General features: G+C 46.7%; 1 protein-coding gene across 1 annotated transcript in view; it reads right to left on the bottom strand.

The window, feature by feature from the left end:
• Window positions 1–13,332: 13,332 nt before the first annotated feature.
• Window positions 13,333–16,600, bottom strand: part of LOC147689890 (uncharacterized) — a 30,698-nt gene continuing 27,430 nt past the window's right edge. The window contains exon 4 of the mRNA XM_086937396.1: window positions 13,333–13,995. Within this exon, the coding sequence (XP_086793522.1) occupies window positions 13,552–13,995 (444 nt within the window). The 3' untranslated portion in view covers window positions 13,333–13,551. The remainder of the gene's footprint in view (window positions 13,996–16,600) is intronic.

Here is a 16,600-nt window from a genome sequence, read left to right as displayed (position 1 = left end):
AGTGCAGCCCTTGCATGGCTAACTCAGGCTTTTATCCTCCCATAGCCGTCCAATCTGTAACACTCTTTGTGTGAAGAGCCTCATTTAAAACTCCCCTGAAAGATCACCAGTACATACCAAAAGGTGCAAACAGTTACTAAAACTCGTAAATGCTAAAGATGGGAAGGGCAGCCAGGCATGGGAGATTAAAAAAAAAAAATCGGGTGGGCGCTGTGTTTATTAAAGAAAACAGGGCGCGCGCCTCCTGCTGTGGGCTGAGATGGCACAGTATGCGGCGGCAGAAAGCATCAATTAAAACAAGCTGTAAAGACAAAGTTAAAACTGCCCCCACCCCACCCCACCCCAGCTCGCTGCAGCCAGTGCACTACGCCTAAAGAGACCCCTTCCGGGCCCTATGTCCTGCTGCAGTCGAAGACTCTAGAAACATTCACTCCGTACACGGGATCATTGTCACCGTTAACTCATTTCACCAAAGAGAAAAGCGTGAGCTGTCACCCGCTGTCTACAATGGCTGAAGCCGGAGTCCAGCGCTTTGAAGCGCTGCCACATCACCCCACCCTGGTGTAGCATCCCCCCGACAGAACACTTTATAAACGGTGAAAGCGCGCGCACGTGTGAATGCGGGTGCATTTTATATGTACTAGACGTGTAACCTTTCACTCACTTTATTAAAGACTGGAGTAAAAAGCGACGTCTCACTGTCCGAGCTGCCTGCAGACTAGTCCAGCACTTTAAAGCACCACCACCCCTCATCCGTGCTTTAATGAACTGTTAATGTGCTCGTGAACTGGGGCGCATCTGTAACAACTACTATTGAAAACTTTCAATCACGTAATTAAAGAGAAAGTGTAAACTTTTAGTGTTGTATTGCGCCGATTCTTTGCAGCTTCAAAGTGACGCGGCATGCCCGCGAGTTTGGACCTCACCTGCCTGTGCTGCATTTGGCTCTTGCTTCGCCGTGAAATGGATCCCAAAAAACAAGCAGCACTGAAAGCGATCACTTTCGTGATCGCTATTGAAAAATCACACTGGGTGAACACTGACCTTAGAAAGGAGCCGAGTGATCCCATGAAGTATGCATTTCAGAATTCTTTATTTTAAATGAGCCAGAATCAGCCGAGCGGCACCCTGCAGCCGATGATGAGTGGGAGGGCGGGGGCTGCCTGCGCATGCGCGCCACTCTGCAGTTTCGTTTTGCCGAGCACGAGCCCGGAGAAGAGAAGTGCCGCATGAAGTCCCGGGTCCCAGGAGGGGGCCCGGGTGAAGACCAGCGGGGAGACTGCGGGGCCCCCATGCATATGGGGAGAGCTCCGCTTCTTGGTAGAGGAGCTCGAGTGTTCTGCGGGGCTCCCTTGGAAGATGGTGCGAGCCCGAGTCCGACTCCGGTGAGGTAAGGGGGGGGGGTGTGGGCTGTGTGCTGTGTGCCGTGTGCCTGTATGTGTGTGCATTCGCGCGCCTGTGTGTGTGTGTGTGCGTGCATGCAGAGGGGTGGGGGCTGGCTGTGTCTGTGTGAGCAGGGGCTGAGTTACTCTGCGCAAGCGCGTCTGAGAAAGGCGCGCTCCCGCTGTGAAATCTGGAAGGGAAAAGCGCGTGTGCGATCGCTGTCTCACATTCCCCCAGACACGCCAGCAAAAGTTCATCGCTACGCTCGACCTAAAAAGAACTGTAGGTTAGAGAGCTACCCCAAGCTATTGCCAGTGATTAGGCTTATTGCAAGCAGCCTCCCATCACCTTTTGTGTTTTTCATGTACTGCCCTAAGAGCAGTATGTATCATTATTGGAAATAGGGATTAGCTAATTGTGATTGTTTGTGCATCGCAATCAGTTAATTGCTATTCCTTACTTTTGAAACTCCATGAGTTTCATTTAGGGATTCCTAGTGGGTTGCAAATTGACCTACCGCATGAATATTAATTAGTTACGTCGCAATTTGTGACCTATTAAGAATCGCTAAAATCATGGGAATGGTGGCCTGCTGTGGTCAGCAGACCACCAAGTCCATGATTGCTTTTAAACAAAGCAATCATTGTTTTTAAATGTGGCCCGTTTTCCTTAAAGGAAGTAGGTGGTAAAATGCAAAAGTTTTGCAACAGCATTTCGGTTACAAAACATTCTTACTACGAGCATGCGGAGTTCGTGGAGTTGCATAAAAATTCTGTGGAATTCCCCAGAGTTACACTCCGTTCCTACAGTGGAATGTAATGTGAGGCTACATCATTGTTAATAGTCGTTCCTCTAATGGGATAAACCCACTAACACAAGACCATATTATCCCTGCAGATCACCTGCTCTACACCGTTAACTTTTGCGGACACTACCATAGTTCGACAAGCCGATTGCTAACGGCAGGCGTAAATGCTGTACGGGGAACCTATATACCGTTTAACTCTGTGCTTCTGATATTCACCGCCAGAATCGACTAGTACAAAATGGCTGCCTCATTGACTATTATTAGTCTTCTGATCACAGCAAGGTGTTCAGTGGTCGCATTCTCCAACCAATGATTCGGTATGCAAGGACGCATGCGCTTTATGCAGTTTTGGTTGGCACGAAAGTAGAAGCTGATTTGCCATTTTCAGGTAAAAATGCTTACAATAAAGTTTGTGTTATGTAGTAACAGCTATTACAAATAAAAACTGTTGCAGAGGAACTTGTTGGAAGGGGCACTAGCGAAAATGTGAAAGGAGGGAAGCCAAGTCTAAGATCACTGGGATTAAAGGGGCGGGGTGAAGGGCTGTGCTCTCGTATGGCGAGAGTAGGTGTGAAGGGTAAGTTTGCTCTTTGATGTTTGGACTGGAGCTGGGAATGGGGTACAAGTACAGGCACCACTAGTTTCAAATGGGTGCAGTCAATGCTACCGCTCCAGGCAAGGCATCGTTTCGGTCCCTTATTGAAGGAAGGCGGCAAGTACCTCACTTTATCTTTCACCTATATTCAGGTTGGCGGGACGGTCGGTGTTTGGGCTCCAAATGTCAAGCATGGTTTTTGGAACCCATTACTATGGGGAAGGTAGTGCTGGGACTCAATACTTTCTAGAGAATATGCTGTGGGGCTACTGCTTGTTAGAGGGGTGGCCATAGTGACATTAGGTCAGCGGCGGCACTGGTAAACTCTGCTGCGCTAGACAGGAAGCGGAGTTTGTTACCGAACTTCGCGCGCCAAATTGAGCACAGAGTGGGGAAAACTTTGGAAGCTCCACCAGCAGAGCGTAGTTCACCGCCCCCCCCCTAATTTTTACATACTGCTGAGATTCAATATTAGGAAGGAACGCCCTAAACACGCCCCTTCCTAATACCAAATTGGTACGTACTTGCAATTCAAAATTGTGATTCAGTAACCTGTTAACGAATCACAAAATGGAATTCATAAATACCAAAATACATGATACATATGGCCCTAAGTGGCATGGGCTTGCCGAGACATGGGTCCCATGCTCACTGCATCACTAGACCCAAGCTGTACCCAGCTCATCAGGCCATAGCTAGAGCAAAACCGGTCCTGGATTGATTGTGTCTGGTTTAAGAAGGACCAGGCTTGGCAGTTCGGGCTGGACTTTTCCCATGCGGAACAGAGTCAAGACTGATTTGCATGGAGGCTTGGCTACACAGTTAAGCTCAATGGCCGCTGTTCTGTAGAGCTTCATAGCCTCTAATCTATCCCACAAATCCGAGGCACTTATCCGATAACTCTGCGGTTTGAATTGGCAACCGGAGTGTGTTTTAACTCGGTGGCCAATGAAACGGGACCCGCGGCTGCATTCGGAGCCGAAATATTCCCATCTGAAGAGCATGGCCGGCAGTTCATGGAAAGCCGGGACCTCGCATAAGGAGAGCTGGGGTGTGCGTAGTGACTCCGGTGGCAGAGCTCTGGGAGCGACTCCTGGTGAATCATTTCTAACCATCCCCCCACACAGTTATCAGAACAACAGCGACGGGAGCTCATTAGTGGGACTATGGACCTCAGCGAGGAACTGAATTTCGGATTTTAGCACAAAAGACCGGAGGACCGTTGTGCAGGGAATGAAGCTCCAGACACAGAGAATTTAGCCGGATAAGCATCCTGAGCACAGCGCAGCGTGTAAGAACCCCTCCTACTGCCCCGGGCAGGACAGTGAACGCTGGGGAAAGCATTATTACTTTGAGGGAGGCACTTTGAACGTCAAACTGACCCAGAAATATACAAGATGGACCCCCATGGGGCGCGTGGGCCCAGATTTAAGTTCCAGTAATTGGAGCCTCGATAAGAGTCAATTAAGTGAGGAACTGTGTGGAGTGGGACCCATGCTGGGTCTGCAGTCACTTTTTTTTTTGAAACGTTGTAACAATTTTTATTAATTGACACAAAAAACATTGATAAGAAGATAATAAGAAGTGTTCAGATGGTGCTATTGTACACTAAACAAGGTAAGACACACAGCTATCCAAAGTCTGCAGTCACTGATTGCCTGACAAGCTTTGCAGGATTCCCACAACCATGGACCAGAGTGGGAGACATGTCGAACAGAGCAGTAAGGCACCACAGGAAACTAAAATGATGACCACAAGGGGCCTCAAAACAGTACAATTCAACAAACTGGAAAAATACGTATTCTCGGAATAATGCGTCTCAGAACCTTCACCTAAGCATAAAGCAGCAGGGGAAAATGTGAGCCCTGGCAAAGAACCCACCCTTATGGACACTATAATAGATATTAAAACCTCACTCGAACATAAAATGGACACCATAACTCTTGAGGTGAATCTCATTCATGCAGATCTCAACAAAAACAATGAACAAGTGGAACTCAAAACTGATAGCCTGGTAGACGATGCCTCACAAACACAGACTGATATTTCCGAATTGTAGTCTTTCCGAAAGTTCGCAGAAAATAAACTAGGCGATTATGAAGGGCGCCTCAGTCGCAATAAGGTGCGTATATTAGGAGTTCCCGAAAAAGCGGAAGGAGAGTCAGTAGATCTGTTCGAGGAGGATCTCATTATGCGACACCTCAAACCCAAAGGCCTAAGTAAAATCTTCGTCATTGAAAGAGCTCATAGAGATTCCAGGGGGTCGGCCGAAACCCGGGGCCCCCCTATGTCCGATCCTAGCCAGGATCCCCAACTATGGAGACTGAGACATTATACTTCAACACACCAGAACAGGTCCCTCGCTATATCTTGAGATTGCTGAAGTCACCTTTTCCTGGACTTCACTCAGATGGTCCAGAAACAGCAGAGCTCCTTTCTAGGAGTCAAGAGAATGCTCAGGGACAAAAGCCTTAAATACGAAATGCTTTTTCCTGCCCAACTCCACATGGAAGCAGACGGGAGAGCTTGGTTCTTTGACCACCCGGAAGTAGCTGACTAGCTGGAGTCCCAAAAAGCATGAGACCAGGATAATGTCATTAGAAATAGGAGGTCTAGATCTCTGTGGGAACAAGTAGAACCTCGGGAGACGCAGGACCCGCACGATCGTCACAAGAGGATAGACTGTAGCCGCAGATGGACCGGATCGAACATCATAAGACCGGTAACGGGGATGCACTAGACCTAGTAACCAGAACACTCAATGACACTCCTTTCTCACTCGCAGGGATGTATAACTTGTTTATTTGGGGATGGGAGGGGGGTGAGGGGGCACCACACATCCCTCCTTTCTACTATTAGTATTGAAGTGGGGCGACAGGCATTCTGCCATTTTAGAATGGGAAGTTTTAAGTCCAGTGGGCAGGGAAACAGGGAGGGTGGCTGTTGGGAGGGGGTGTTGTTTTAGTTTTTTGTTCCAGTTACATCGACAAGCACTGTAATTGGCATGACTGAGGCTATTGATTTCTCCCTTAGATTTGATGTCTACGCAGTGGGATAAGAGTGCCCGAATCCTGAGCTGGAATGTCAACGGGCTTGAGGACAAAGTTAAGCGCAGTATAGTTCTTCAGTACATCAGGAAACAACCCCCTGATGTCGTTCTGCTGCAGGAGACGCACTTGTTCGGAAGTTCGTGTAAGGTTATGTGCAAGTTAGGATATAAAAGTGTGGTGCTTGCTGGGTTCACAGCAAATTCGAGAGGATTGGGTGCCATGTTAAAAAATACATTCCCTCTTAGCATAGATTCTACTTGGACCGATGACAGGGGCTGCTATGTAGGTATCACTGGGTCCTGGGAGGGGCGAACCATAACGTTAGTGTCAGTTTATGTCCCACCGGGCTTCCAAGCCACAACATTCCAGGACCTGTGCACCACTCTCCTTTCATTGCCAGAGGGAGTTGTGTTGCTGGGAAGTGATTTAAATTCCTTGGGATCGGGTATGCTGGATCGCCACCCACCGCACCAGTTAGGGCCTACTAATAGATGGCTGCTGGACTTCCTGGAGGCCATGGGACTGGTGGACGGATGGCGTGCCTACAACCCTGACAGCATACAACACACTTTCCACTCTGGGGCCCAAGTAGCCTGTCAAGACTATATTCCAAGCCCCAAGTCTCACATATACATGAAATCAGACACTTAGCTAGGGGCATATCTTATCACTCCCCAGTATGGGTATATATATCCCTGGATCAAGTGAGGGTGGGCATTAATTCCTGGTATTTGCGAAACCCCAAAACCCATAAGGAACTCACTAGGGCAATGGACACGTATTGCAATGAAAACTCGGGCACGGTAGACTCCTCCCAAATATTCTGGGAAGCCTGCAAGGCAGTGATAGGGGGGGACGTCTATCTCTAATTTTGGGACAAAAGAAGCAACAACAAAAGGAAGTGTCAAGTATAGAGGGTGAGATTTATCAGCTGGAGAGAGACACGTAAATAATGACCACACCAGAGAAGATACATCTGCTACGTCTTAAACAGGAGGAATACAAGGCACTGGTAACAAAGAAAGCAAGAGCCCTGGGGAGAGAGAAACTTGGGAGAATGTATGACCTAGGGGTTAAGGCCAGAAAACTGATAGCCTGGCTTGACAAACGCGAGTGGGCAAACAGATTGGTCCCAGTATTGCACAACGCTAATGCTACTAACATTACTGACCCTCAGGAAATAGCGAAACAATTTGCTAGGCATTTTCGTGGGGTGTACACTGCGGCAGCACCCTATGCTGAGGAACTCTCTGCTGGATTGTTAAGGGATATTGCACTCCCCACCCTTTCCACGGCGGACCAGCAATTATTGGACATCCCCTTGACAACAGACGAAATAGCGCAGGCTATCAGGTCACTAAATTCAGGGAAAGCCCTTTGCCCTAACGGCATTCTGATTGAACTCTATAAACTTAGCCCTGACAAATTGTCTCCTTATCTCAAGAACATGTTTTAAGAAAGTAGAGAAGTAGGTGAGCTGCCAATATAGCAACGCATAGCTAACATAGTAACCATACATAAGACAGGCAAACCCAAAATGGATTGTGGCTCATATAGGCCGATCTCCCTCCTTAATGCTGAGCCCAAGATCCTTGCCAATGTCTTAGCTAACCGTCTAATAAAGATAATCTCAGACCTAGTACACCCAGATCAATCTGGTTTTATACGGCACGGGAACACAGTGTTAAATTTGCGCCAAGTACATGGGGTCCTAGGTAGGGTGGACACTATCCTGGAACCGGCTGTCCTTGTCTCCTTAGATACCACCATGGCATTCGATACTATTGAGTGGCCCTATCTGATGGCTGTCGTTCGATAGCTGGGTATCGGCCAGAAATTCATTCAGCGGGTCCACCTCCTGTATTTAAAGCCACTGGCACAAGTCATGGTTAATAATAAAAAATCGGACACATTTGTCCTGAGCCGGGGTACTCATCAGGGATGCCCGCTCTTCCCTTGCTAGTTGCTCTAGCTCTGGAACCCCTGGCAGCGTGGATCCGCCGAGACCCAGTCATTCGTGGTATGAGTTGGTCACCTACATGGGAGGACCGTATCTCACTCTATGTGGAACTCATTTTACTCTACTTAACTCACCCAAAAAAAACTCTAATTGCAGTTTTGGACATTTTAGCGTTGTTCGGCAGATAATCTGGGTTTAAAAATATTTGGACTAAATCCCACCTATATGTCCTTCAGGGAGGCTTACCCGCCCTTCCCAGTAACTGTCCATACAGATCAGTACCACAGGATTCAAATACCTGAGTATATTTCTCTCCTCAGACCCTACACTTTGCTACGAAAAAAACCTCCTTCCTCCAATGCTCCTCTTAAAATAAGATGTAGCCAGCTGGAAATCTCTCCCTCTCTCTCTTTTGGTCGAGGCAGCACTTTTTAAAATGATGTCCCTCCCCTGTTTTTTCTATTCCCTACACAATTCCCTTGACCCTGTCCCCCTAAAATATTTTAAAAAAATTGAACACCTTCGGAGAGACTTATTGTGAAATGGAGCGCCACTCATAGCCTTGAATAAACTCACACTGAAATGGTATGATGGTGGCATCTGTCTCCCAGACATAAAGAAATATTATTGGGCTGCACACCTTGCAGCTATCAATCATGGCACATGCGATGGCCCTAGTGACCCCGGCTACCAGATGGACAAGTGGCTCCTCCCGGGAGGAAATTACTATAGATAACTGTATTCGAAGCCTGACTGGTCTAGACTCACAGGCCCTACCAGTCACTCGGTCACGGTGTGGCACGCTGCAAATAGGTCCCTTGGATGGGAACATAAGCTGACACTCACCACCCCCCCTACGGGATTCTGCACAACTGGGTAATCTGTGAACATCAAAGGGATTTGATAAGTGGGACTTAATTTGCATCTTACAAAGTAAAGATATTTGAGACAGGGAGGGAGTGAAATGTTTTGCCACTCTCCAGAGTCAACACGACCTAGCTGACACTGAGATTTTCGCTACAGACAGATTAGCCATGCACTACATTCCCTCATCCCACAGAACACATCCCTTCCTGAATCATCCCCGTTGGAGGATTGAAAACTGGATGGCCACATCCCAGATAAGACTATTTCATTAATTTATGATGAGGAGTGGCAGGAGGCGATATCTTCCCCCCGGGTGGGGGCCATTCCAGCCCGACTACGACTAGTTCAGCTTAAGATCCTCCATAGGATATACATGACCGGCCCCCGGTTGGTGCTGATGGGTAGTGCAGAATCAGGGGACTGCCGCAGAAGATGCAGACAAATTGGTACATTGATGCACATTATATGGGAATGCACTCTCATTCAAATGTATTGGCGGGAGGTACATACAGTGATGAGAGCGGTCCTTGCTGTTGACATTTTCCATTTTTACTGAAGCACACAGATGCTTGTTGAATATATGGGAGCCGGGTGATCTTAACACTTATCTTATGCAATGGGCTACTTTGGGATTCTTAATCGCCAAAATAAATATTGCACAGGCCTGGGAGGGGCAGCCCCCCACTCTGGAGGTATGGGAAACAAGTATGGACTGGTGAATGTTTAGAGAAAAGGCAGTGTATACTGCCCAAGGCTGTCCTAAAAAGTGGTACCCGCATATGGTCACGTGGAACTCGAATCGTGGAGACATTTGAGCCCCCCACAGAGTACTGAATTAGATGATATGCTCCCACCTTGAAAGACCCATACTGTGTACAATGTGAAGAGATACTCCGGCAGTGAAGCAGCTGCCCTGAACAGGGTTAGTTCGAATCTCTCTGTGGATGACCTTAGGGCACCTATTCTCTACATTTGGAAATATTTTCTGGATACGGGTAATTCAGGCAAATGTAGGACTAGTTCTTCCAGTGTAAGAGGCAGGGCTGCTCTAGCTGTCGGGAGTCAAACTCTTCCTCCTGCTTCCTACGGACTAGCGTTGAAGTGTCATTAGGCCTCATGGCAGGCTTTTTGTAAAGAAGGTCCACTATATAATTGTTAGGTCATCTAAGTACAATCACTAAAAAGTCCCCTTGGTCTAAATGTCCACGTTTTTCTACAGTCTGACGTAGTTCCTGTTTTAAGAGCATGTTTAGTGCTACTTAGATTATCCCAGAACTCTTTTAAAAAAAAACTCCTGCATGGCTTCAGGCATCTTCTGGCAATTCTTCTGCCATCCAGATTCACCTACTGCTAACCAGTTCAGCTGAGCCTACTTTAAAGGCATTTTAGGGTCTACTGGCCTTTCCACATAATGCTCCACAGAGCAGTGGAGATAAAGTCTGGAATGAATCCCTTTGTGAAAGCTGATGGCACAGTTAATCAATGGGACATTTGAGGGCAGCAAACCTTTTCACCACTGCCTTTCTTACTGGGCATTGTGAGTGTTCCACATCAAACGCCAGGATTCTAACAGTGTAAGCAGTAACGCTACGAGGCATCAACAGATGGGAAGACATTTGGTCAAACATTTTAATGCTTAGATATCTTATTAAACTGGCCCAGTTATACAACATTCCACCAATCATAAGTACCAAAACAACACCAGCTATCTAATGACTTACTCCATATTTTATCTTTTGATCTTTTTAGGCCAATATGAGATTCTAATTCTTTTATTGAATTGAATTGAATTGAAAATTCCATTTATATAGCGCATAACCACCCGAAGGCCTCGCAGCGCTAGGGACTGAATTCTGTGTGCGACTGCAGGGAAAGATTAATGCGCTTTTGAGAACAGATGGGTTTTCAATTCTCTCCTAAATGACATCAGGTTGCTGTTTTTCCTGAGGGACAGGGGTAGGGAGTTCCATGCCTTCGCCGCTGAATAGGTGAAAGAGCGGCCGCCCCATCGGGCTCTCTTGATTTTTACTTTGGTTGCCAGGTGCAGTGAAGCTGAACGTAGGGTTCTAAGCGGCACATACGGCGGTATTAGAGGGTACAGTACTGCCGGGCCAGTTTGATGAAGGGATTTGTGCAGGATGCACATGGCCTTGAATAGTGATCTTGAGGCTACTGGAAGCCAGTGAAGCTCCTTTAGGGCGGTTCTCGCTGACTGCCAGCAAGGGACATTAAACAGTAGGCGGGCGGCGCAGTTTTGAGTGACCTGAAGTTTTTTTGTCACTGTTGCCGGGGCCCCAAGATATAAAACATTTCCGTAGTCCAGGCGGGAGAGAATCAGGGCCTGGACCATGACCCTCCTCGCCTGGAATGGGAGCAGAGGTAGCACTTTCCGGAGCATTTTCATTAGCCCTATGCATACCGAGGCAGTGATAGTAGCTTGGGACGAGAAGTCTAGCGCTCTGTCCAACCAGACTCCCAGACTCTTTATCTGCTCTTTAGGAGGGGGGGGAGTACCGAGACACAGAGGCCAATCATCCAGGAAGGAGGTAGGGGAGGAATTACCAAGCACCATGATCTCGGTCTTCTCCCCATTGAGCTTGAGGTGGGAGAGTTGCATCCACCCAGCTACAGCCTCCAGACATGGACCCAAAGTGTTCGACGAACCCCCCTCGTGGTCCAAAGAGACCACGAGTTGAGTGTCGTCAGCGTAGGTGACAATCCGCACACCAAAGGGGAGAACGATCTTCTCCAAAGGCTGCATATAAACATTAAACAGCGTGGGGCTCAGGGAGGAGCCCTGAGGAACCCCACAGCTGAGAAGATGTTTTGATGATGTCACCTCGCCCTCAAATACCTGGAAGACGCGTTCCTCCAAAAAGGAGGTCAGCCACAACAGGGCCGCGCCCGACACTCCCAAGCCACTCAAGCGATGTAATAATGTGGCATGGTTCACAGTGTCGAACGCGGCACTGAGGTCCAAGAGTATGATGGCTGTTTTACCACCTTGGTCCATTATGGCTCTCGCTGCCTCCGTGACCGCTAGAAGAGCGGTCTCAGTGCCATGTTGTGGGCGAAACCCTGTTTGGGAGACCTGAAGCAATTTGTTGGATTCCAAATATTCCCCTAATGCTTTGTTGATATGCCTCTCCAGCAACTTACTCATCCATGGAAGCAGCGAGATAGGGCGAAAATTGGATAGATTGTTAGGATCCAAATTCGGCCTTATGAAAGAGGAGTACTGCAACTGTTAGCGGTCGAGAAAGCGCTCTAAGATGCATGACATATATTATGAAGTATGGAAAAAATATAATGCTCTACAATTTCAAACTTTTCCAAATGGAACATGTAGGGTGCCCTAGTAATTTAATGTTGCCTTACAATAAGCTAGTGATATCTTTCTATTTTCAATTGGAAGTTTGAGGCCATAAGAAGCAGTCCAATCAATGCTACAATAGCATGGCTGTATTTCAAGAAAAAGGCATTCAGTTTTTGCACCGTCCCCCGCACCCGAAGAACGACCGCTGGCAGCAGATCCTTCTCCCACCTCGCCACCAAGACCTGGAACACCCTCCCCACCAACTTACCCCCCAGCACCTTGAGACCCTCACTGGTATGTAGCACGCTTAACAAATGTCCTGATTGATTTATTGATTGATTGATTTTTGGCAGTGTTTCAACAGAGATCTTTCCGCAGGATGTGGCAAGAACCCAGAAGTCCATAACGAAGAAATATAATGAAAAATACACTAAGCAGCTCAATTTCTTACACATCTCTCTCTTTCTCTATTCTTTCTGTTTGACTTACTCCCTTTTTGAGCTTGTCTTGTTATTTTTACATCGCTTTCCTTATATATTCTATTTGAATACTGCTACATTCTTACCATTTCATCCTGCATTGCATGACACTGTTGGTGGAGAAAATAAGGGAGTTACTAAGGCCACAGAAGCCCACCACGTTACATGTTATATTGATCTATTTAGCACACCAACCACCCAAGAGGTTATCTAGGCACTTGGGTAGATGCATAGGCTTGTGGTCCCTAAGGTTTTTATATGAAGAGCAAGGTCCTCAGCTTCTTGAGGAACTCAAGAAGTGTGGAGGAGGCTCTGATGTGTTGAAGGAGGTTGCTCCATATTTTGGGTGCAATGTAGGAGAATGAGCAAGCTTTAGTTTATCTCTTGTGTATACAGGAATGTGCTTGAGTGAGAGTGAGACAGAGCTAGGTGTCTGGTGGGTCGATGAAAGTGTAAGCAGCTGTTCAGGTATTCTGGTCCTGTGTTGAGTATGGGCTTTTTATGTGTGCATGAGTTTGAATTGGCTGCACTTATATCATGTCCACGACCTATGGATTTAAGAGTATATTTTGATCCAGTGATGAGAGAGACAGAAGCCATAAAACTAAATTTCTCTCAAATCAAAAGCATTGTCTTCGAAACCGCTTGAAGGGAACCATGGTGTGGATGAAAATCATCCAGGTAGATCTGGTTTTGATGAGTCTTAGTTTTCTGGACTACTGAAAGGAAGTTAAGCCCATCTTAAAAAGTAAGCAATATGTTCCATGAGTTGACAATGCAATTCTTTTCTGTATTGCTCTGCATCATTGTAGAAAGAATGTTTTTGCAAATCAATGATAATGTATTTTTTGCACAAAATGCACTGATGAGGTGATTATTGAGTCATGCATTTATTTTAAAGTATACATTGCAACTGTATTCATTTTAACAATCTCAAATCTTAATACCAAGATAGAACAGGATTGCACAGTTTTAAGGCTGTTTAATTGAAGAGAGGCATGTTGAATGCCTACGTGGTACAACATGCATTGATAGATGAAGGCTTTTGTTTTCTGGATCACTTGTCACTTTCCCTTCTTAGAAATTGCCTTAGTTACTTTCCCTGCTTTTGACCCTTGTCTTTACCCTGGCACTTTCCTTCTTGTTCATGTTCTTGACCCTTACCCTTGTCATCTGCTTGGCCCTTTCCTACTTTGTCTCCATGGCCTTGCATCTGGTCAGCTTTTCCCCGACCATGTCCCTGGTCTTTCCCCTGGTCTTTCCCATGTCCATAACCCTCGTCTTTTCCCTGGTCACATCCTTCATTTTTTCCCTGACCATGTCCCTGTGCTACTCCTTGGCATGTTCCTCGAACTCCTTCTTGCCCATGTTCTTGGCCATGACGTTGGCCTGCTCCATGGTCTTTTTCTTTGCCTGGACTGATTCCTTGTCCTTCTTGATGGCCATGGCCCTTATCTTGTTCTTTGTCTTGTCCATGGTCTTGCTTTTGTCTGAGGAGGTCTTTTCGAACTCCACCCGTTCCTTCACATTCTTTTCCCTAGTGAGAAAATAAAGAAAACAAGATAGAGAGATGGTCAGTTTATGGTTCACTAAAACAAATGAAATCTGTTTAGTGTAAAGCCCAGTTATTTAACAAATAGAAGCATCCACAATGGGCATGAGGAATGCACAATCATCATGTTTATCGGGTGATCAGTGACGTAATGACATGCACAATACAGAACCTTTAAAGAACAAGCATGTGTCTCATTCGAACCACACCAATTTCAGCACATTTCGGCAGTTCTAGGGCAAGGATTCTCAGAGCTTTAGTTAAAATGATATTTTCCTACTTTGGGGCTCCCTCTCCTGTAGCAAAACTGTAATTTGTGAGATCTCTTGGTATAATTCAGCACTCTCAAATGGCATATTGTGATGGCACAGTAATGCAAATGCCCCTACTTGTCTTAATGTAGTACTGGCCCTGAATTTGGGAAGGGTAACAGCATGTAAGAGAATACCATTTTCATACATCTACATGCAGGGTATGAACAGTTAAATGACATGAAAGGTTTTTCTTTTAGTTTTTCATGTTTTTTAATTTCATATTCCCATAAACAGGTTACACCGTTTTAAGCACAACAACTATTTTCCAAGTTTTGCAACATCAAAAATGTTGCCATTGATGACACAATTGATGCCCTGGTCAATGAGATCCGAAATCACATAAGGTACCATAGATCTAAGCAGATCATTTATGGGTGCTGTGTCCTCAACGCTGAGCCTATTATGCTCACAAGGGTGCAGAAGGGAAAAGCAGCTCTGACAACACTTATTAAATAATAGAAAGAGCTGTAAATGGTTGCATGTACTTTCTGTTATTTACTAATTTCAATGTATCTAGAAGCTAAGTTTCTCCTGTTTATGTATTTCCGTTGCAAGAATATTATGAATGTTACTTAATAGTACTGAAAGTGCAAAGTATGACAGATATTAAAACAACTCTTATAACTCAGTTGAGGATATTATTATTTACATTGGAGTAAACATGTCATTTTTGGTAATTCACTAAGGTTTTCAGGAGTACACATGTGAGGCAGAAGATATTTGTGGTTTCTTGTTTACTAATATGAGAAAGTAGTTCTACATCCATACATATGCATAGTATACAATTCCACACAGGCAACTGTCTCGCATGAAAGCATCTGCACTTTCAAAGTTTTTTGTGCCCATTGGGAGAATATTTCTCCTTTGTGAGAAGCCCTTATGCCTACATTTCCAGCCGTTTGTAGAAGTATTGCTCTATTCCTATACACATCCAGTGGCGACTTATAGGTAACGGTGGTGGGGGGGCAAGGGCAGGGAGGGTTAGAAAAAAAAGATTTACCTGCTCGTCGCCCTTAACCAGCCGCAGCCTCTTCTTCATCCTTGTTGTTTTGCTGGCTCCGTACAGCAACCAGCTTCCCAAATTCAATCACAATGCTGCTGTCACCATGGCAGCAGCCTCGCAACTGATATGAGCACTGTGGTTCGGCGCTCAGACAGGGACTGACAGCCTGTGCATGTTCTCCACCCAGGCAGTGCATTCCAGCCTGGTGGAGGACATGCAAAGTGCGCATGACTGTTTGGCCAGTCTAAGATGGGCAGGCAAACAGTCATGTGCACTTAAGGTACAGTAACTAGGGGGCGTCACCTGACCAGCTACTGCAATGGGCACTTGGACTGAAGCTCCATAGAACCCCTGTGCATCGTGCATGAAAAGCGGCATCAAAACCATGCAAATGCCTGAAAACAGCAGTGGATCGCAAGTCGGAACATCGGAGCACCACATGATCCCAATTGCGCCCCACAGAGTTGCTCCAAAGCCTGTTTGACGATGAAAGCGGCCGCAAGCAACATGACACCTGGGGTGCGGCAGGCTCTTTCCAGGGCGTAACATCAACTGAACTGCCACATTCAGAATCGGTCTGCAGGAGCATGCAGTGATCGGTAAGTGTGCAGACCACACCCACCTCTCTGATTCGAGAGCTGCGATGCACCGGCAGGCGAGAGGCCACCCGCTGTGCACTGAGGTGTAAGACCCACGGGGGTTAGGAGAGCGACGCTCTTAGAATTGGAGGCCCTAAGGAGTGAGCTGGGGGCAGAGCTGATCTGCAGCGCGACAGGGCGCACATGAACTATTCTCCATGCATTACAAAGAAGAGTGGAACTGCACTGTCCCACAATTGAGGCCCCTAGTGCATGCTTAGCCTGTGACAACTCCACACAGCCGCTCACGCATTTCAATAAGCACACTGCCGCACACGCACTGAGGCATGGCCTGAGGCAGCAATTTACACCCGGAGGGGATGACGCGTAGAGACAGCAAACAGCTGCAACTGAAATTTGATGCACCAAAGGACCAAGGCATCGCACAAGCCAGCACAATGGCAGAAAGCGCATCCTCCGGTGCACAAGGGAAGGACAACCCTGCCAGACACTAATGCCCTGCTGCTGGAGCTAAGGTCAGGCTTCAAGATGGTAGACAATCGGTTTGACCCCCTGGACAAACGACTTGATGGTCTGGGTGAGCGCATGCACAGCCACAAGGCCCTATTAGACGTAGCAGACTGGCGTACATAGGACCTTAAGCATGGCATAGCTCAGGCAACAAAATGGATTGA

This window comes from Lissotriton vulgaris, chromosome 9 (assembly GCF_964263255.1).
Source record: "Lissotriton vulgaris chromosome 9, aLisVul1.2, whole genome shotgun sequence".
NCBI lineage: Eukaryota > Metazoa > Chordata > Amphibia > Caudata > Salamandridae > Lissotriton > Lissotriton vulgaris.
Note: the sequence above shows the minus strand (reverse complement) of the source record. Positions and strands in the feature narration are given on the sequence as shown.